The following is a 23024-nucleotide window of genomic DNA, read 5'->3' as shown; positions in this document are numbered from 1 at the left end:
TGAGGGAATAGGGTCAAGGGAACACGTGGTGGGGTGGGAGGACCTGAGCAGAGCAGAAACCTCTTCCGTAGTAGTAGATGCGTTATGAGCATAGAACAGCGAAGGGAGATGGGGTTGGGTGATGTATTGGAAGGGGAGGGAGAGAGGTTAGAGATCTCTTTTTGTAGAAATCTTCTCAGAGAAGTGAGTTGCAAAGTTTGAGGCGGACAGGACGGTAGGAGGAGTTGGAGCAACAGGGTGAAGGAGTGCACTGAAAGTGTGAAATAGTCATTGTGCAAGATATCGGGTCAGCTTGATGTGCCAGGGTAATTGTAATTGGGAACGCTTGCTTCGTTTAAATGTAGGAGGTGCCATGATGTCTAGTTGAGAGGAGAGAGTGGAGTTGTAGAGGTTGCAGAGAGGTTTCTGTGATATTGGAGAGTTGAGGGTGCTGAAATTGGGGTATGCTGATGTCAAATGTTAGCAGATGGTGGTCAGACAAAGGAAATGGAACAGTGGAGAGATTAGAGGTGGTACAGAGATTGGTGAAGATGAGGTCAAGAGTGTTTCCTGCTGTATGAGTTGCTGAAGTAGACCACTGTGTGAGGCCGAAGGAGGAGGTTACAGAGAGCAAACTGGAGGCATCAGGGCAGTTGAGGTTGTTGATTGTGATGTTAAAGTCCCCAAGTATGAGGGACGCAGTGCTAGAGGAGAGAAAGTGGGGTAGCCAGGAAGAAAAGTGTTAAATGAATAGCCTAGGTGTAATTTGAATTACATTGAGGTATTGCTTTATATTTCCAGCATATATATCTGTATGATGTTGTGGCATAATTGAAGGGACATTCTTAAAGGAACACTTTAGTATTAGGAATACAACAGAAATCTGTCTAACCCTGCAATATAAACATTGAAGTTCAGAAACTGCAAGGTTAAAGGGACAGTGCACACAGACCATTTCAATGCGATTAAGTGGTCTGGATTCCTTTAGTGTTTTTCTAGTACTGGGAGTGCTATAACTTATTTTAGTAGACAAGAGGCAATGTCTTTCAACATTTTATGAAACTGGTTTCTAATGGCACAAAATTGCTGCAGATTGTTCTGCTCCAACAAATCAGCATAAATCTCCTCAAATAGTTTGAGTGGATATAGTGCTTGGTGTCTCTGGGCATTCTTGCAAACTGGATAACTTTTTATAGTATGTATCTTATCCTGGAAAAAAGAAATATGATTAAAATAAAATGTTCTTTTATAGAAGAATGTTGCAATAAGTTTTCCACAAACAGCATCCGATACTTTGTTGCAGTTATAGGAATTCCCCCAGACGGAAGAGGAAGATGGGTTTCTCTGCTTTGTAATTATGTCAAGTCTTGAAGGCAATTCCCATTTAGGAAGTGCTTTTAGAAAAAGGACATTCTACCTACTTTCCCAAGCTGAGCCAAACTAGTTTTAAAGCAATTCTAAAAATTAAAGGAACACTTTGGCAACCATAATAACTTAATTGAAACGAAGTTGTCATGGTGCTAGGCATTCCCTGGTGCTAACTTACCTTAAGCGATTAAAACATTCACGATCAGCAAAGATGATATCTTCATGATTCATGTAAAAGGTTGAAACCACCTTAGGGCAAAATGCTGGAACAGTGCTCAATATGGTTCTGCTCCTTGAAGAAACCAAAAGGCATTCTTACAAGAAAGAGCCTGAAGTCCCCACATTCTTTTTTTTTTTTTTTTTTAAGTAAGGGCAAACAGTAGCCAGCATTAGGAGATAATGTAGCAAGGAAATGTCCTCCAGGGGTCCAAAGGGAGGGCCGTATAAGGCCTGGAGTACTACAGTCAAATCTCAGGGGAGAGGAAGACTTCATAGAAGGACATAACTTTAAGATGGCTAGAAATTTATAAAAAAAAATTGCAAACCTCAGGGTCAAAGGCAAGTTTGTTATCTAGCAATATGAAGTGCCAAAACCTGGTCTCTTGGGGAATTAAGACTCAAACATGTGTCAAATCCATCCAGACGAAACTGGAGAATGTTTCCAACCTCAGGAGATTAAGGAGGAATGCAATGAAGGGCACACCAGTCAAAAGATTCCTCAAATACGATAATAAGCTGAAGAGGTAGATTTCTTCCTTGCTCTGAGCAAAGTGTCAATGGCTGAGTCAGAAAAGACTTAAAAGGGATTGCCTTTCAATCTCCATGCCTTACATTTCAAGAACTGGGGTGTTAAATGGAACACAGGGCCTTGATGAGGGAATTAAAGATTCAGTGGAGGTTCCTGGGATAGCTTTTGCAGGCGGGAACACCATTGGCATCTGTGCCGAAGTAGAATGACTTCTAGTATGACCACATGTTCCTGTTGAATCCTCTTTAATAGAGGGAATATGATGGGGCTTCTGAGGAAGGCCCCATTTCTGGACTATGTACTGGAATTCCCGAGAGGAGAGGGACCATTCTGTTGGATCTAATTCACTCTGCTCTGGAAATCCGCCAGTTTTATTTATTTTTTATTTTATGACTGCTATTTATAAAGTGCCAACAGATTCCGCAGCGCTGTACAATTAGTGGAGAAACGTACTATATACACAGACAAATACAAGCGGTAGAGAGTGCCCTGCCCGTAAGCTGATATCTAGCCATTGGAGCTCTTTTATACAAAATGCTTGGCTAGATGGCCTGTGAGCTTACAATCTAAAGGATACCGTGGGGATTTGAGACAAGAGGTAGCAGGGGAAGTTTGGAGGTGAGAGTTAACAGAGAAGCAGCTATTGGTAAGATGTTAGGAGAATGAAGAGGTAATTGGGTGAGAATCTCAAACAGCTGGAGGAGCATGCTATATATATTTACGGAGAGCCGGGGAGGGTGGGTGGGAAGTGGGGAGAAAAAATGCAGTCTTTCACTGAGTTGAGTGAGGCCTGAGAGTGGTAGGTGTTTCACTGCAGGATGGAAAATGCAGTCTTTCACTGAGTTGAGTGAGGCCTGGAGTTGATTTACTTTGCCCTCTGGAGCTACACAGATCTGAGATCTTCTAGATTCCTTGCTGCCCAAGACATGAGATGGGAAATAATCTTCATCAGATGCTTGCTTTTTGTTCCCCTTTGGTGATTGAGAAGGCAACTACCTCCCTTTGACACAATGCTGTTTTAGAGAGGGGAACTGGAGAAGGGCATGAAAAACAACTTGAAGCTCCACAACATTTTAGGACTGGTAAGTCCATCTCTGGCTCTATAAACCATGGAATCTGGCTCAGAGGAAATTTAAAATAGATATCTTCCAGCCACCAAGTTAGTTTGCTCTTGGCGTTTGAGGATATGAAGATCATTTGGTTCAGGTCGTTGTTTGAAAACTGTGATTTAAGGGATCCTCATTTGTGTCTGGACCCATCTTGTGGGTCCTATTGTTGAAGACAGACTCCCCTAAATTGCCTTGCTGGGAGCTACCAAAGAGAGAGATGAAGCTGAATCTTTGACTGGATCCTCTGTCTTGAGATACATAAGTGCTCTGGATGAGTCGAAATTGGCTCCCAGGTAAACCATCACCTTAGATGGGGGAATGCTGGATTTTCTTGAGGTTGATAATCCAACCGAACCTCTGAAGAATGTGAGCAACTAGTTGGTTCTTATCGTTAGACAGAACTAAAATGTCATCCAGGTAGTGATAAATGGAAATATCTTGCAACCGAATGTGGGCAATTAGGGTTACCAAAATCTTGGAATATATTTTGTGACCAAAGGAGAGAATGGGACTGGTAATGTTGATAGCCCACATCGAAATCTAGAATCACCTGGTGAGGAAGAACAATGGGAACATGAAAATAGGCATTGCAAATGTGTGTGTGGAAACGGGCCAATCTCCTGGAAAGATAACTTTAATAATAGAACTGACTGATTCCATCCTGTATCCTCTTGCAAACAATTCTTTGCTGAAGATATAGGATAGATCTCCACTCTCCTGATGCTTTTGGCGCCAAAAAAGGTCTTGAGTAATAGACCTTTTTCTCCGGTAGGAACAGGGCAAATTACTCCTACCAGGATTGAGGGTGTAAAGAGACGAAGAGCTCTTGTCTTTTCCAGGTCTTGAGGAATCTGTGTCAAAAATCTGGCTTCATGAAAAGTTAAAGTGGGATTACTTTTTTCCAAGTCTGCAAAATGCTTATTGGAAGCCTGTTCTTCTTCGGTCTTCTCTTTTTAAGATCAAGGGTGTCATGGACTACTTTAATGCTTCTATTTTTCAAACAATAATAATTTTGTTGTCCAGAAAGGTGGGAGAAGAATGTGGATCTTCATGCATAGAGATAGTCATCTTCTAAACCGGAGGCATCTTGTCTTCTGAGCTGTCGTACAGATTCCACTCAGGACTGTAGGATCTGCAACATTTTCTTGCTTTCTCTGTCTGATGTAAACCCTCGGAGACAGCTTGGCGGGTGTAAGAAAGGACATCAGGCTCAGGGTCTGAAGGAACAGCTGCTGCTTTTAGACAAGACACACACATCCTTTTTCCTGGCATTGCTTTCTTGTTCCATGCTTCACACAAGGGGGTTTTATATTTTTATTTTTTTTGTAGGAGGATGATCTATGAGGAGAGCTGAAAAAAGTCATCAGGATAAATGAACATATATATATATATATATATGTATATGTATTTTATTTTAAGTGTATAGCCAAAAATAAGTGACTTACTCAGTATCTCTTGATTGCAACCTATTTTTAGAAGAATGCCTTGTAAACAGTCCTAAAATTGGCAGCCCAAATATATAAACATAATATTCTCTAGCTCGCATATCCATAAAAGATGAATACTAAACCAAAAAAAGTATTCAATAAAAAAATACTATATCTATATTCAATTGACATAACCAGATGCAAAGTACTTAAAGGACCACTATAGGCACCCAGACCACTTCATCTTAATGAAGTGGTCTGGGTGCCAGGTCCGTCTAGGATTAACCATTTCTGCTGTAAACATAGCAGTTTCAGAGAAACTGCTATGTTTACTTTAGGGTTAATCCAGCCTCTAGGGGCTATCATTGACAGCCGCTAGAGGCGCTTCTCACTGTGATTTTCACAGTGAGAAGATGGCAGCGTCCATAGGAAAGCATGGAGAATGCTTTCCTATGAAACTGGCTGAATGCGCGCATTCAGCCGATGACGGGAAAGGAGGAGGAGAGTCCCCAGCGCCGAGGGAGCCCGGCGCTGGGAAAAGGGTAAGGGATTAACCCCTTCCTCCCCCTAGAGCCTGGCGGGAGGGGGACCTAGAGGGTAAGGGGTACCCAATGACCCTATATTGCCAGGAAAACGAGTGTTTTCCTGGCACTATAGTGGTCCTTTAACTTGAGCAGTAAATATAATTGACGGGGGAAAAAATAAAGGAATTTACCTGCAGCAAAAGCACAGATATAAATGGGCCTCATTCAGAGAATTGGCAAATGTCAGGAAGCTTCTTGATGCCAGAACAATGTGTTGCACGAATGGGTGCAGGAGCAACCAGGGCCTAGGAAACCGGAAGGAGAAAAACAGGAACACGCAACAGTGCATAAGTGACATCGGCATCTGTTCCACCGCTGGAATGCAATAAAAACAAGGAGAGAGGCATCAGGCCAGAATACAGGTAAAGGATACATAGGCTGACATTAGTATAGAGAACTGCTAGCCATAAAAAACAAGCCTATACTCAAACTGAATACTGAAATAGAAAGCACATCAGTAGAACAAGGGGAAATGTTCATCAGGAGATCCATCTAACACAAGATAACCAAAATGAATGTGAATTTTCTTTGTTTCTTAAGTTTTGTATTATGTATAACTGTTATCCACAGACAGCACTTTTGACGTGACTTTCTGGTTGTTAACGTGTTAATGCAGCTTTTGTTTTGTTTCTAGCAGTTTCTTTTATCCTTAAGTGCACTCAGAGAAAGGAAATTAACAGACTTGGTACCAAGCAGTATCTATGTATGTTAATTTGTTGTTTTAGCATATTTGAAGAATATTTGAATTAATTAGAACATCATTTTTATTTTATTTGCAATGTGCTGGCTTTTATATGCCTGTTTTTAGTCCATCTGCAAAAATTGTTTCTTCAGGACACTTGGCAAACCTCCTTGCTCTGTCATAAATTGTACTATCAACTCATAACGCTCAAAATGCATGTTCACTGTATGGCGGTTCTGTTCTATCCACAGCAATTAATAGTTCTAGTTTTTGAAAATGTTTTCTGTGTTATCGTTTTCTTGACAAATGTGCTTTCTGCTGCCAAACTGAATGTGTTATGTTAGATATGAAAATCGTTCAATGGCTGGTTACATGTCACGGTCTGTTTACTCTTTCTACCATCTGAGCAGATACACTCCTTGTGAATCTTTAGCTCTGGGAAATAGTGGAATCTTATTTATCTATTTTTAGCTTTCTTTGGTAAGTGTGTGTGTGTGTGTGTGTGTGTGTGTGTATATATACGGTATATATATATATATATATATATATATATATCTCTACCTGGCAAGCACTGTGTAAGTCAGTACTATGGCACATGTGCGAAAGTACAAAACAGGTCTATGGAATATCCCACAAGACCACAGAATTTGCATAGATGATCTTGAGCTCAATAAGATGTAATAAGCATGTATTGCGATATGCATAAAAGCAAATTATATTTTGTAAAATGGAAGCTCTGTCCATTGACACATTTTGCCTAACCTATTCTCCTACATTAGGCAAATTAGTACCTACTTTGTCTAATACATATCTTGTGATTGTGATGGAATTAAAAAAAAAAAACACAGCCAACTGTGTGTGTGTGTGTATACACACACACACACACACACACACATACATACATACATACATACATACATACATACATACATACATACATACATACATACATACATACATACATACATACATACCTGATTTTCCCCACATCTGTTGGGGCATGCAAAACTTGACGAAAACTCTACCTTTTGTCAAGTGTTATGTGCTTTACCATAAGACTTTACCATAAAACAAAATAGTCCCTAATAAGTGTTATAGTACACGATAGGCACACAGACCACTTCAGCTCACTGAAGTGGTCTGGGTGCCGTGTCCCTGTTGCAATGTAAAACATTGCTGTTCCACTGGAGGTGCTTCCTGCATCCAAACGGACCTTTGGTCCGATATCTGCAGCTGAAAGTCCTCATGCTCTGCTTGAGGACATCCAGCAGCAGATTTTTACCCATAGAAAAGCATTGATTCAATGATTTTCTATGGGGAGGTCTAATGCACGCGTAGCATTTGCAGTGCATGTGCATTAGCGCCCGCTCATCGCTGGATGTCGGAGGGAGTGGAGCGTCAACCCAGTGCCGTGGGACGTCCGCGCTGGGATAATGTAAGTAAATAAAGAGTTTTTAACCCTTTATTCACCGGGGAGTGGGGGCAGTGATTGTGCCCAGAATACAGCTTTGTATTCCTGGCACTACAGTATCCCTTTTAAAGGATTACTATAGTGTCCGGAAACAAACTCGTTTTCCTGACACTATATAACCCTTAGGTCCCCTGCTCCCGATGGGCTGAAGGGGTTAAAACCCTTTTAGCCACTTACCTTAATCCAGCGCCGGGCTCCCTCGGCGCTGGTGACCTCTCCTCCCACGCTGCCGTCAGCTCCCGAGTGGAGCGGAAAGCGCATGTGCGGCAAGAGCCGCATGCCCACAATTCAAACAGTCCATAGGAAAGCATTTCTCAATGCTTTCCTATGGACGTTCTGCACGCTGAATACGATTTTCACATCCAGCGTCGCAGAATCGCCTCTAGCGGCTGTCAGGAAGACAGCCACTAGAGACTGGATTAACCCTGCAATGTAAACATAGCAGTTTCTCTGAAACTACTATGTTTACATCTGAAGGGTTAAAACCTGGAGGACCTGGCACCCAGACCACTTCATTGAGCTGCAGTGGTCTGGGTGACTATAGTGTCCCTTTAAGATATCTTTTGTCAAAGTTGGGATTTCAGTGAAATTCCAATGTAGTTAATATGTGTTTCATAAAGATTATATCTTTATTAAATGCTCATAAATAATGTTTGTGACAGAGCCACTTTAAGCAATAATTATATATTTTCACAGCCTTACTTAATAACATGGTGTTTTTAAATTTTAGAATATTTGTTTAATTCTCAGTAGTAGTTGTAACACAATGTGAATGTGTGTAAAAAAAAAAAAAAAATTAAGAATGTTTTGAGGATTATAGCTCAGTTTGCTTTCACTTTCACTTTCTTTGCTATTCTAAACTGCTTTGGTGATCAGATGTCCAGAATAAACCCACTTTGGCTGGTAACTTTATATTTTAATTTAGGCATACTACAAATAATTGTATCATCTCCCCCATATTTGTGTTCTGACATTTACCAGATTGCTTTATTTTCAAGTATATAAGGTGATGTAAAACTTGTTGAAAGTAGCAAATTGTTTATTTAGACACCATCGAGTTTCGGTTTGAAAGCATTCTTCAATTAGCTGTCTATGTAAAAGTGCTTCAGCAGTACATCTGATGGAAAGTGGTTTTATAGCTAGATGAAGAAAACGTTTGCATTGCTTTGGTTTGTATATGCCTTTTTGGCGGTCTTTAGGCCTATTGAAGATAGTTGTAGGCCACAGACACAATGCAGTATATGCTTGCTGTTGGCTTTGCCCATTAAAGCATGTGGTTTCATACTTGACATTCAGATCCAGGTAGAAAAGATCAGTTGTGGTGCTTGAACTAACTCCGTTCTGAAATCCTTTAAATGTGTAAGAAAGGGCAGGCTACTTTACTCTCACCTGAACTTTGGTCAACACACCCCCTATAGCTTATTCTTGAAGGATACAAGTTTTTCTTTGAAGGATACAAAGTTACATTTGTTTTATTTCAAAGTTGACAATGACCTTTAAAGGTGATAACTTCTAAAGTAAACACAATACTGATTCATTGTGTGTGTGTCTGCCAGGGAGGTGTGGCTTAGGCTGGATAAATTGGAAACAAAAGTGATTTAACACCTAAATGGCAGATAACTGAGTTCCTTGTCTAAATATGATAGAAAAGCTGATCTGGAACAGAATTTTGCAGCAATCTGTGTATGTATTTTTTTTGTATGTATTTTTTTTTTTTTTAATTTTTTTTTTGTCAATTAGTTGATGCCCCTATGCCTTATTTTGACGTACGTGTAAATGGGGATCTATACGGAAGGTTTTTGTTTCTTTTCTTTCTTTCTTTTTTTTTTTTTTTTGTTTTTTGTTTTTGGTATATTTCTCTTTCTCACTCAGACCCTGTTTGATCAGAACAATGCATCAAAAAAAGAAGCTGAAAGCAATAATAAGACTGACTCCCCCAAAAAGATGTCTGTTGAAAGAGTTTACCAGAAAAAGACTCAGCTGGAACATATTCTTCTTCGACCTGACACCTACATTGGATCTGTGGAGCCTGTAACACAGGTAAAGAAAAAAATTAATTCTGTTATACCCATCAGACATCTTTGCAGTGGTTTTGAAAACAAAATATTTCCTGATGCTTCGTCAGTCACAGGAAATCTGTTAATGTATACTTATATTTGAATTGTTTCCAGTGTTGTTTTGGGCTTTAACGCACATGCAACATTAACATTTCCTTTCTGTTTTCTATTTATATATTAAGATATTTATTACATCGCGTATGTAGAGAAGGGAATTAAAATCTTTAGACAAAAATTTTCCAACTGTAAATATTCTTGACAGTTGCCTGAGACTAACCTTAATAATCAATACAATTATTCAACAAAGAATGACAATTTGCATTCAGATCGTACAGCCAGCAAGAAGAGCCCACGAGAGAGAAAATGTACCAATCAGTACCTTGAAAGCTATGAAGGAAGAACCAATTGGCATAATTAGAACAAATTTTATTTTTTTTTTAAATTTTTATAATTTGAGTTGAAGATTGTCAGATTTAAAAATGTGGTACATACATTCATTAGGCATTCCGTAAATTAGGATGATGATGGTTAAAGGAACACTATAGTGTCAGGAATACAAACGTGTAATCCTGACACTATATAGTGCTGAAGTGGCTGTTTAAATTACCCGCCCCCCCTCTCTGTGCAGTAAAAAAAAATGATCTTAGCCAATCCAATGCGTTCCCATAAGAAAGCTTTGGGAGGCTGTTGCACATGTGTAGAAAAACCCTGCACCACACTAATCAGTATCTCCTCACAGAGATATATTGAATCAATGCATATCTATGGGGAGTATTCAGCGTCTCCATGCAGAGTGTGGAGACGGGTGAACACAATGTGCAGCACTGATCTAGGAAACACCTCTAGTGGCAGTGGGAGGGACTCTCTGAATAGGCAGTGTTTACAGTGCTAACGCTGCAGGGACATGTTATAGACACCAGAACCACTGCATTAAGTTGTAGTTGTTCTGGTGACTATAGTGTTCCTTTAACCCCTTAAGGACACGTGACATGTGACATGTCATGATTCCCTTTTATTCCAGAAGTTTGGTCCTTAAGGGGTTAAGAGCAATTTTGATGTACAATAGGATACTGCAGGTAACCTTTTATTTCCAATTTAAAAATAAATAAATAAAACAAACACCAACCACTCCTGCCTCTTTGGCTCCTCCCACCCTACCCCATCTATCCACCGAGGGGAGATATCCTCGTGTTTAATCTCTTTGGCAATTACATTGCCATCCCTTCTGGTTTAACCTTTGTGTGTGTGTGGGAGGGGGGTAACTCTGTTCCTTGTCTAAGGACCTGATCAAAGTATGTGTCTTCCATTTAGACAATGTGGGTATTCGATGAAGATATTGGAATGAATTGTCGAGATGTTACCTATGTGCCAGGATTATACAAGATATTTGATGAAATTCTTGGTGAGTGATTCATTTTTGTTTAAATTAAATTATTTAAAGTTGCTGAAATTGCTTTTTTTTTTTGCACCTATAGATCCCATTTTAATGTCAATATATTCAGATAGGTTGGTATATCAACTTGTTTTAAAATGTACACACTGTATTTCCCCTATGTGCAGTTTCTGATTGTAGAACCCCATTCGTGAGTGTTTTAACTATGAAGCATGTCTCTTGGCAATATTTAGCACAAATATAGTAATTGCATCTTGGAACACTCGCGTCTCATAAATCACACCTTGAAGTACCTGACTAAACTCAGCAACTGCTAAGAACAAATAATTTATATATCACTACTATGCAGTGCAAGGTCCTTCCATTCACATTTTATTACTTTTCTTCATTGCTGCTGCCCATTATTTCTTACGTTTAGTTTCAACTCTTTAAAACATGGTTATTTTTATTGCTTTTATAGTAAATGCCGCTGACAACAAACAGAGGGATAAAAACATGAGCTGTATAAAAATTTCTATTGATGTGTAAGTATTTATCAGTTACTTTTTCTCTTCTGATTTGCATTGTACCTCTTATCCAGAACTCCTAAAATATATGGCTTAGATGGTTTTCCTAGGGTATATTATGAGATTATCTACTAAAGAGTTCACCAGCAGAATGAGATTCACTGCTATACAGCCTATTAACTTTAGTTTTTACCTCTATTTTAATGTCTAACACTTTTTATCTGTATGTTTATCAGTCTTTATCTGATAAAGAGATTGAATTGTATCCTCTGTAAGAGAATCAGGAAATATTCCTGCGCTGGAACATCTATATAGATGCTTGAATCTCTGAAGACCCATCTTCTCCACGTTACCAACATCCCTAGTCCTCAGACTTCAGGAGAACTAGATGTTTCTCAGCAAAGGGAACATCGAACAGGGAGATGATTGATGCACAGTTTTGATCTCCTTGGATTTTACTTCAATGCCATTGGTATTGGCGATCTAACTATTGCATTTATATATAAAGGTTTAGTTTGACCACTGACCCTTAGTGTACTTGTGCTTACAAAAACCATTGAGTTCGCAAACTGAGTTTTACAGTGGGTGTATTTTAGATGTGAAGGAAATGTACTCTTTTTTTTTTTTTTTTTTTTAATGGTTTTTATTAGAATATATATAAAGCTATTTCAATATTTTCTACTTTTGAGTTTGTCAACTTACATGAGCTGTAATCTTTAATGTTTTTCTTTTCTTGTGATATGATATATCCTTTCTCTGTTCCATGTTCTCTCATTCCTGCTATCTTCTAATCTTGTGTTTCACTAATTTTTTTTTATTTTTTTTGGTTATCTTTTTTTAGTCGGGGGAAAATATCTATCTTGCCAGTTTCATGGAAGGGGCCAACAGAATTAGTATAAACTGATAACGGGGAAAATAAACACATCTGTTAATTATGAATGCCATAGCAAATGTGGTTACTAATAGTTTTAGACATTATGGTTGAGGAATGATGTATAGTTGTTTTCATGAAAATAAAAAATGTATACAATCCCTCTTTCTTGGTTAGTGACTCAAATATCATCAGCATATGGAATAATGGGAAAGGTATTCCAGTGGTAGAGCACAAAGTGGAGAAGGTTTATGTCCCTGCACTAATTTTTGGACAGCTGTTAACATCAAGCAACTATGATGATGAAGAGAAGAAAGTTACAGGTTATGAAAACGTTTGACCTATTTCTGTTTTATGTAAACTAGATAATGCTTAAATGAACACTCCAAGTACCTTAACCAATACAGCATGTTGTAGTGGTTATGGTTTTCTGAGTGTTCCCTTTAAATATGTAGTATTTGTATGCGAATGTCTCGAGTGTTTGATTTTTCAGTTTCTATCTCATGGTTGCCATAGGAGTAAAATGGTACTTGGTGCCCAGCATCTTTCTCCCTATGTCCTCTGACAAGCTTCCTTTGCTTACACATATGCTGATGTAATTGTTGCTATCTGCCCCTGTACACCCCACAGCTCTTTGAAGTGAGCAGGGAATGTAGATCTACTGCTGGTCACTGGTGTTCGTAAGGGAGCTGTTTCTACATGAAGTTGATGGCAAAAATGGCCTTCCCTCTAGCTCATGCTATAGTCTCGCGACATGTCGATGTGTTGGCTTAATATAGTTTAGGGTTGCATGGGGAGTAGGGAAAGCACATTCTGCAGATTCTACTTAAAAGCCTGCTACCACCAGGGGCCTACTGCAAAGGTGAACAGCAGAAGAGAGGGAGTATAATAAGGTCTGTGTGTCTATGTAAGCATGTATAGAGGAGTAACCGGTATGTTAACGGGACTCTATATTCAACCAGACCACTCCATCTCAGTGAAGTGGTCTAGGTGCAGTTTTTAGTTTTTTGTTGCTTTTTTAGAAACTGCAATATTGACATTGCAGGGTCTATTCCACCTCTTTTGGCTGTCCGTATGGAAGTGTATTTAATCAGGCATGCGTGTGTTTGTTCGTAATGAAAATGTTGTCTGCTCTAAGGAAATTTGTCATGACCTATGTTTCTCATTTTTACTGTGAGCTTAATGTGTACAAATGTATGTGTTCTGTTTCAGGGATTTCTCTGGCTAATTTAAAGCGGCTTTTATAGCTTTCTTCCTTATGCCTCGGCTCTCTTGAAACGGATTATAATTGATACCCACGTTTGCTGCTCTTTGCTACCAGTGCTAAATAACAGTGATGCTTGATTTGTTTGTTTCATAGGAGGGTGGTGGAGGGGCTGTTTAGTTTTATGGGTTAAATACTGAATGCAGTAATTGTCTTTTCAGGTGGAAGAAATGGATACGGTGCTAAACTTTGCAATATATTCAGTACAAAATTTACAGTTGAAACCGCATGCAAGGAATACAAACACAGCTTTAAACAGGTACTTCTTTAATTGCTAAATCTAACTACTTTTAATCATTCTGTTATCCTAACAAACTTATTTTTATTCAAATTTTACCTTCACATATCATAGATATGCTTTTTATAGTGCAATGTTTTGGCAGTTTAAAAAAAAATAAAATAAAAAAAAAATGGTACAAAATTATTTGTGTAAAACTCCTATCCCATCCATGTCACATGCTTGTCAAGTATGTTCAGAACATACAGTACTCTTGTCCTTTTTCACCCTCTAATAGTCTTCACTTTCTATGCTGTAAGACTTTAAATATTTAGTATTTTTATTATTTCCCTCTGGATCTGCTTCCAGGTGGTAAACAGTGTGTATCCCACTTATAATGCCTCATAAGCAACATCTACAAATCCTCTAAAATAAACTGTTTCCAATTCATCCTAGACACAAGATCGCAACATTTATAATGACTAGTTCCAAACACCAACAATCCGCATGTGCTGATTTATAAAGAAGTTGATACTAGGTGCTTAAGCACAAAACCGTGAACTGACAATCAAATTGATAAGTTTACTCCAAAGAAAACTGATTTAAAAAATTAAAAAAAAAAAAAAAATTCCCCCAAAGTCTCTACTCTGCCTTAATTTAGCATTTGAATGTGAGTTCACCATCATTCACTCTTTATTGTTTAAATATGCAATTATTTACACTTACCTATGCAAAAATTAAAATTAAAACAAAAAATGTTCTGTTCAGTTATACTCTTTCACATTTCCTCCCTCCTCCAGCTGGTGGAGAAGGCCTTGATTTTATTATTTTTTTTTATTTTTTTTTATATAGAAACTTTAGTTGTTGTACATATTGTCTATTTGTTTCTAATTATGAGTACTTTGCAGAACTATACTGTAGTAAGTAATCTTGTTGGTAATTTACATTTGAAATATATTAATGAAATGTCATATTTCTATATGTTTCTGTGCCTTATAAAGACGTGGACAAATAATATGCTAAAAACCACTGAACCCAAGATCAAACACTTCGATGGGGATGACTACACATGCATCACATTCCAGCCAGACCTATCCAAGTTTAAAATGGAAAAACTGGACAAGGACACTGTGGCACACTTGACAAGGCGAGCATACGACATTGCAGGGTCGTGCAAAGGCGTTAAAGTCCTGTTAAATGGGAAGAAACTTCCTGTAAGTCTTCTATTATTATAAAAAGGGAGAAAAAAAATTTAAATTGCATGTCTGGAGTCCAGAACTCATAATTCTTTCTTTCTTATTTTAGGTGAATGGATTCCGCAGTTACGTAGACCTTTACGTAAAAGATAAGCTGGATGAAACTGGTGTTGCACTGAAAGTAATTCACGAGGTTGTGAATGACCGGTGGGATGTCTGCTTAACATTAAGTGAAAAGGGGTTCCAACAGATCAGTTTTGTAAATAGCATTGCTACCACAAAGGTAGGTTGAATATTGACTAATATCATGAGGTCCTTGCTAGATTTGTTACTTCTATCACATCTTCTCTCAGACATTCTTAGATTTTTCACTACAAAATAGACCTTGATATACCCTTCGGAGTGGCATACATCTGTACATAGCCTTCTATTAAAGGAACACTATAGTCACCTAAATTACTTTAGCTAAATAAAGCAGTTTTAGTGTATAGATCATTCCCCTGCAATTTCACTGCTCAAGTCACTGTCATTTAGGAGTTAAATCACTTTGTTTCAGTTTATGCAGCCCTAGCCACACCTCCCCTGGCTATGATTGACAGAGCCTGCATGAAAAAAAAACTGGTTTCACTTACCTTAAATAATTGTATCTAAATCTCTAAATTGAACTTTAATCACATACAGGAGGCTCTTGCAGGGTCTAGCAAGCTATTAACATATCAGGGGATAAGAAAATCTTAATTAAACAGAACTTGCAATAAAGAAAGCCTAAATAGGCCTCTCTTTACAGGAAGTATTTATGGAAGGCTGTGCAAGTCACATGCAAGGAGGTGTGACTAGGGTTCATAAACAAGGGATTTAACTCCTAAATGGCAGAGGATTGAGCAGTGAGGCTGCAGGGGCATGTTCTAAACACCAAAGCTGCTTCATTAAGCTAAAGTTGTTCAGGTGACTATAGTGTCCCTTTAACTCCTTAAGGACCAAACTTCTGGAATAAAAGGGAATCATGACATGTCACACATGTCATGTGTCCTTAAGGGGTTAAACAAAAAAAAGTGATTGGCTACTGATTTAAATGGGAGGTTTTACAAGCCATAAAGTTTCCCAAGCTTTCCTGCACTTTTAAAATTATACTTAAGATAAAGTAGCTCTTACTTTTGACTTAAACTATATATATATATATATATATATATATATATATATATTCGGGCAGGAGAAAACCAATTGTTTTAGCATACTTTACAATGGCTTATTTCAATGTTTTGGGTAGGGGTAAAGATAGAGGTAACCAGTGACACATTACTATGCATATGAGAGTGCTCTCTTCCTAACTTATCTTCTCAATTGGTACTAATGGGCAAATAGCCTTGAGAAATACATTTTCTTTGGTTTAATGTGTTTAAAACCTCTAAAAGACATGCCTGCTACAAAATAATTGACATGGTTTCACTTGATTGAAACAAACGTGAGCTATATCTAAACAAATAAATTGAATAACTTGGCTGTTTCTTTGCTTTTGGCTGTAGCCATGTTAAACTGCAAATAAGGTTTTGACTTGCCATGCACAGCTTTTGTGAAGGTAGGGCTACTTCAAACTATGTGCGTTAAAGGACCACTATAGTACCAGGAAAACAAACTCGTTTTCCTGGCACTATAGGGTCTTTGGGTGTCCCCTCCTGCCGTGCTGAAGGGAGAGGAAGGGGTTAAATCACTAACCTTTCTCCAGCGTCGGGCTCCCTCGGCGCTGGGGACTCTCCTCCTCCTTCCGACGTCATCGGCTGAATGCGCATGAGCGGCAAGAGCCTCACGCGCATTCAGTCCATAGGAAAGCATTCTCAATGCTTTCCTATGGACGCTGGCGTCTCTCACTGTGAAAATCACAGTGAGAAGCGCTGAAGCGCCTCTAGCAGCTGTCAGTGAGACAGCCACTAGAGGTTGGATTAACCCTAGTGTAAACTGGGTGTCTATAGTGGTCCTTTAAATATGAGTATTTTCTTACTTGCTTTTAATGCCATTTACTTCATCTTAGAGGGAGAAGACACATGGCAAATTAAAGTTTTATTCATATTTTCAAACACCTACATGCCATAAAAGGCAGAATTCTTTTTACCAATAAAAGTAAATAGCCGTGCGTATCTTCTAAATGCTACATAACAGTCTATACTCTTGTATGTTCACATTGTCTAAATATGCAGCTGTGGCATTATTGTCATTCGATTGTTACACAAGCACAACAAAAAAAAGAATAAAAAAAGTAAATAGCCAAGTTCCATAACGTTTGTTTATCGTGAGATACCTTCCAATGTGAACAGATAAAAGTGCTCACCCACCTGTATGTTCAATGTGGAAAAGCTTCCACCTTTGTTCCTGCCGGGAAAATAAATTTGAGAATAGGAAGAAAATTGAAGATTATACTAGCTTTAGTGTACTAATAATCTTAATTTAAGTAATGACCGGAGGTGAGTATTTTGCATAATCTCTCTTTACTAGCTCCACAGCAAGGGGCAAGGCCCCTACTATATTTATACTACACTGTGCTGCTGAATGGAGACATGCTGTTACAGCCTCTGTAACTGCTAGACAGGATTTCCAGGACATACTGCTTAAAGGAATATCTCCCATAAACTTAAATTAACCATTTGAGCACAGATTAGTGTCTGTGTCAGGGCCATGGCCATAACTTAAGGGTTCATACCCTGTGCACCTGGGTTGAGCCCCCTACTATAAGTGTGCTGCTGATTGGAGGCATGCTGTTGCAGCCTCTGTTTACTGGGTGAGCCCTAGTCTATATTATTTTTCCACTGTTAACATTACAACCCTGCAGGGGTTTGTGTGAGCATTGCCTGCTACTATGGTAGTCTGGACTGTTTGCCCTGCATCCTGAAATTGCCTACTAATTTGTGCCTTCTAAAGGGGTATCCCATATCATGATAAATCTACCTGTCTACTTTTTTGGATGAGCCCCAATTCTGTATCACACAATTTGCCACTATGGAAGATTCCCTGGCTAACCCTGTGGAATTTCAGGTCATGATACACACAACGGTGGCTGCCTTTGTGGAGAAAGCACTCTCAAATCTAGTTACCCTTCACCGGTATCGGTATCCACATTCGTGTACAGCTTTTTCTGGGTGATCCCCAAGTAGCTGAGGTTGACTGTGCCTCGCACGCTGCTGACCAAGAAGACACGGAAGCGATCCTGGATCTGGTAAAGAGAGATTATGCAAAATATGAAGCCTCCTGTCATGTTGTAAAATTCTGCTTCTCTTAGGCCAGTCTGGAACTTATTTATACATTTGCTATCAATTCAATTAATGTAATATTATTTGTTTATTTTTTGCTGATTATAGTAAACAGTGTCACATTTAAAAAAAAATATTTGAGAGGGATCTTGTGTACGTCCATGCTCTCCTCTCATTAGACTTCCCTGGTGTCTGTTGGTTCTGAATCATGGATGTTGACTGTTTTATTTGAGCAGAGCATTACATCCTAGGAACTCATCTCCTGAGTCATGTTGAATACTGGGATTGTAACGATTGGTAACATTTAGTAGTAAACATTTGCTTGACTATAGCCGTGTATAAATGAAACTATGAGCACATGTTTTGTATGATGGATGCCACTTGTGATAATTGTATAAGTGAACTAAAATGCATCATTTGCAATGTTTTCATTAGCTTACAAACATCTTTAGAAGTCTAAGATCTGTAGTGCTATTCTGCTTTTTGTGTGCAGTTAACCTAATTAAAACTATATTGGTATTGGTTTGATACATGTTTAATAATATGAGACTGGAATTACCGTATGTCACAAAGCTGATTCTGAAATGTATGTGAACAACCAGTATTTTTCTTTATCGTAGGGTGGTAGACATGTCGATTATGTAGTAGACCAAATTGTCACTAAACTCATTGAAGTTGTAAAAAAGAAAAACAAAGCTGGAGTTTCTGTGAAGCCTTTCCAGGTAATATTAATCTAATTTCTTGCCCCCCCCCCCCCCCCCCCCTATTTTTAACCATCTTTTGTCAGAAACTAATAGCTTCAAATTTGCTCACATTTAACTTTTTCTCTCCATTCTTTACAGGTGAAAAACCATGTGTGGGTTTTTGTAAATTGCTTGATTGAAAACCCCACGTTTGATTCCCAGACAAAAGAAAATATGACTCTTCAGATGAAGAGTTTTGGGTCCAAATGCCCTTTGTCGGAAAAATTTGCTAAAGCGGTCAGTTCATAATTTGTGTGTTTAAAAAGCATATTCTTGTTTTTTGCCTGATACATTTATATATAGTAAATTCAGTGATTCATCTTTTACAATAACTGCAACAATGCATACTGTTCAATTTGTGAACCAGAGCTTCTTTGCAGTGATATAGAAAATTGTATTCTATTCCTTTCTAGCAGCTACCACACTCCATATTCAAGTAAAATCAAACCATTTGAAGTGCAACATTTTTTATCAATGAGTGAACACAAATATAAACTTTTCTAACGCCTCAAATTATTTATGCAATGCTTGCTTTTTTTTTTTTTTAAATCTTGTGTGGAAAAATAATATATACATTGGGTATTATTTAGCATATTATAATATTTTTGTTCCCTGATGTGTAAATTAGGAAAAAAAAAAGCAATTCTACTTCTTTGCTTTTAATGTTCCATTTTGTTGAGAAAACAAGCTGGCATAATGAGATTGTTCCTCTCTTTAATGACAGGTCATTAAATGAATGGAAATTCCAATGGTCAAAAATCCAAAATACTAATTGATATTGTAGTAATAGTTATCTGACGGAACTGATAATCTGTGAATTAATCTCAATGTATCTACATATATCTGTTTGTCAGCCCATTTCCCTGTCAATCTCTCTATACGTTTTATACAGATGTAATGATCTGATTTACTTGTGGGATGTTACTTTATCTATTGCATATTTTATAAAACATTTTTGATTGGTATATCAACATTGCTTTTACTAATTTTGATTTGAAAGTATTTATTTTAATAATCTTTTTATTGTAAATTCTGTTTAGGCATCAAACTGTGGCATAGTGGAGAGTATTCTAAACTGGGTTAAATTCAAGGCTCAGACTCAACTTAATAAGAAATGTTCATCCGTGAAATATAGTAAAATTAAAGGCATTCCCAAACTGGATGATGCAAACGATGCTGGTAAGAACTGCATGCAGATACACAAGATTCTCTTCTAGAACAGGTTCTAGGTTCAGCTACTGTTTCTGGGATTCAAACCAGCTTAATGGTTAACTAGTTTTCTCATTAAACATTCCAAGAACCATAATCACTATTGCCCGCTTTAGAGATTATGGTGCTAGGGGTTCTCTGGCACCCTTCCAGGATAAGTAGTCAAACCATTTGAGTTTAACATATTATCAGGGGTCTACAGGATGCCCACTGCCACATTTCTCTCCATCCAGAAGCTCTCCATCAGAGAAGGAGTCGGTTGGCTCACCCCAGGTAGGTTTTTAAATCCTTCTCCTACCTCTTTACTACTTACCATGGAAGGGTGCCAGAGGACTGCTGGCACATCCACTACAATAGGCTGTTACTGAACACGCGTAAGGGTATCCAGTTGGTAGATCAAAATTAGTTTGGTTTGTTGAATTGTTATTGTTCTAGTCAGTAGACATCTTGATTTATTTTCATTCATTGCATGCTGGAAGTATTTTCTGCTGATTTCTCATTAATCTGATTCCCTCTAAACTGTAATTTTAAACAAGCATTTCTTACTCTGTGAATTGTTCACTGCATGACAAATTGCTTCCACCACCATTGTGTTGTACAGCTGTGATGAAAATATCAAGCCATTAACAATGTGTTTTATGCTCTAAAATTATTTAGGTGGCAAACATTCCCTGGACTGCACATTGATTTTGACAGAGGGAGACTCTGCCAAGACTTTGGCTGTATCTGGTTTAAGTGTAATCGGAAGAGACCGTTATGGTGTCTTTCCTCTCAGGGGGAAAATTCTCAACGTCAGAGAAGCTTCTCATAAACAGGTAATGTGGTTGACTGGATTCATATTGATAGTTTACATGGACATATTTTCTTTCGCTAATTTGCTTTAAATAACTCTCTCCTGATCACACTTTATTTTACTTGATTTTTTCCTTTATTTCTTAACATACATTTGCTAATTTTCAAAGGCACGTATGTTGTCCTTCATCTGGTGTGGATGTATAGATCTATCTGTATTTTATCCCTTCATCCACAGATTATGGAAAATGCTGAGATCAACAATATTATTAAAATTGTTGGATTGCAATACAAAAAAAGCTATGATGACCAGGAATCCCTTAAAACATTGCGCTATGGAAAAATTATGATCATGACCGATCAGGTAATTTTGGAATTTCTAAATGTGGGTTGGGGAACTTTGTTCCAACCCCATGACCTTTTTAACTATTCCACCACCCCTAGGGGGAAAAAAACACATTACATAAAGGTAAAATCTTTATGAAATGCTATAAAGACTGTGTAGCAATTTCAGTCAAAAGCTATTCTAAGACAAAGTAGGGACTTCTTTGTCTTATGATTGACAAAAGGGGGTGCTTCGGCGATCAAGCTTAGTCAAGCACTAAAATGTCACTAGGCTCTGTCTATGAAGTGTCTTGCGGGATTGTCCATAGACATTAGTGTTGTACTCGTACACATACAGCGCTGGCATTGGTTTCTGCCAGAGCACTGCGCTGGAATGATTTTTCCTTGCCATGTTTTGGCAACTTACATGGCTTTTGCTAAACACCTGTCATACATCTGGTCTCCTCCAGCAAGATTGGCTGAGCGCTATAAGCGAATAATTGTGTCCATGCATATGCCCTTCTTTACTTTAATGATTCTGTTGGAGAGGACCGTATGTGGTGCAGGCGCCAGGTGGAATCCAGGTTAGTTATCGGTTCATGCTAAAATGGTTTAAGGTCTTACCATGGGGCAGTGCCAGTTGACTCCTGGCTCATTAACTACTACAGTGAACTGTAATTTTTGCAGTCCCTTTTCCCCTTTTAAACCATCCCTATAGCAAAGCTTATACAGACTTAAAAAGTAAATGTTTTGAGTGGTCATGTGCACTGCCCCCTCTCCCTTATGGTTAGAGATTTATGCGAAACCCACTACAATAGAGTACCATTTTTAAAAGTTATCACTTTCAACATAACTAGAGTGCTGAAAATTGCAATTGATTGGGTATGCCGTTCTTGCAAATTCATCATTCTAAAAATATTACAATGTGTTGAACTTGTTTGTTTTGGCAAATTTCTGATCACTTTTTTAATTTCATTTTTTACAAACATTTAGGATCAAGATGGATCTCATATAAAAGGTTTATTAATTAACTTTTTTCATCACAACTGGCCATCCCTTTTGAAACACAGCTTCCTTGAGGAATTCATTACCCCTATTGTCAAGGTACAGTAAAACATGCAAATCCTCTGCTTTAACATAGTGGAGCACATAGATTTTTAGATATATTTCTTGTTCTTCTTTTAAGGCAACAAAAAATAAGCAAGAGATGTCATTCTACAGTATTCCAGAGTTTGATGAATGGAAAAAACAAGTGGAAACCCAAAAAGTTTGGAAGATAAAGTACTACAAAGGTTTGCATTTGGAGGAATAGTGTCCACTTAAAAAGACAAAACAAAAACAACCCCACATTTCTTGAAAGCAGATTGGTATTGAAATGTTAACCTGGATAGGCTCAGAATGTTGGCTCATTACTTTAATAGCCGCACATTTTGCAGCTACCTTTGTAATGATACTTGCATATTTTGTAGGCCAGATAAGCATCTCGAGGAATTTCCAGGTTTGCTGCTGTTTAGATGCATGTACAGAGGCAAGTTTAGACATGTACATTTGTGACTGATTATACTATCTAAATACATCTTGGTTGAATGCAGTGTTATATCTTATAAGAAGTACTAGCTCTAATTTTTAAAGAATGCACTTGGACTCATTTAAGTAAACCTGTTTTGATATTTGTATTTATTATTCCTCCCCCAAACTTTTCTTTATTTCACGAAAAGTGCAGATTTAATAGAAATTTAAATTTTTTTTTTGTAAATTACCATTGCTACACCTCCCTGACTGGTAATTAGACAGCAGGTCCTGTTACTTCCTGATTTATTGCACAGATCCACCTGCCTTGCAAAG

The 23024-nt window shown here is 38.0% G+C and overlaps 1 protein-coding gene across 3 annotated transcripts in view; it reads left to right on the top strand.

The window, feature by feature from the left end:
* TOP2B (DNA topoisomerase II beta) overlaps positions 1-23024 on the top strand; it is a 58126-nt gene that overhangs the window by 5574 nt on the left and 29528 nt on the right. For 2 of the 3 annotated variants that reach the window (XM_063452187.1, XM_063452185.1), the window contains exons 2-15: positions 9241-9408; positions 10737-10827; positions 11279-11342; positions 12373-12518; positions 13621-13718; positions 14678-14890; positions 14982-15155; positions 18732-18833; positions 18954-19091; positions 19895-20033; positions 20721-20878; positions 21094-21219; positions 22173-22283; positions 22366-22471. In XM_063452187.1, coding sequence (XP_063308257.1) covers positions 9241-9408; positions 10737-10827; positions 11279-11342; positions 12373-12518; positions 13621-13718; positions 14678-14890; positions 14982-15155; positions 18732-18833; positions 18954-19091; positions 19895-20033; positions 20721-20878; positions 21094-21219; positions 22173-22283; positions 22366-22471 — 1834 coding nt within the window. The remainder of the gene's footprint in view (positions 1-9240; positions 9409-10736; positions 10828-11278; positions 11343-12372; positions 12519-13620; positions 13719-14677; positions 14891-14981; positions 15156-18731; positions 18834-18953; positions 19092-19894; positions 20034-20720; positions 20879-21093; positions 21220-22172; positions 22284-22365; positions 22472-23024) is intronic. The other variant, XM_063452186.1, reaches the window with a different exon arrangement.

Source organism: Pelobates fuscus, chromosome 4 (assembly GCF_036172605.1).
Source record: "Pelobates fuscus isolate aPelFus1 chromosome 4, aPelFus1.pri, whole genome shotgun sequence".
Classification (NCBI taxonomy): Eukaryota; Metazoa; Chordata; class Amphibia; order Anura; family Pelobatidae; genus Pelobates; species Pelobates fuscus.
This window is presented reverse-complemented; position numbering and strand designations above follow the sequence as displayed.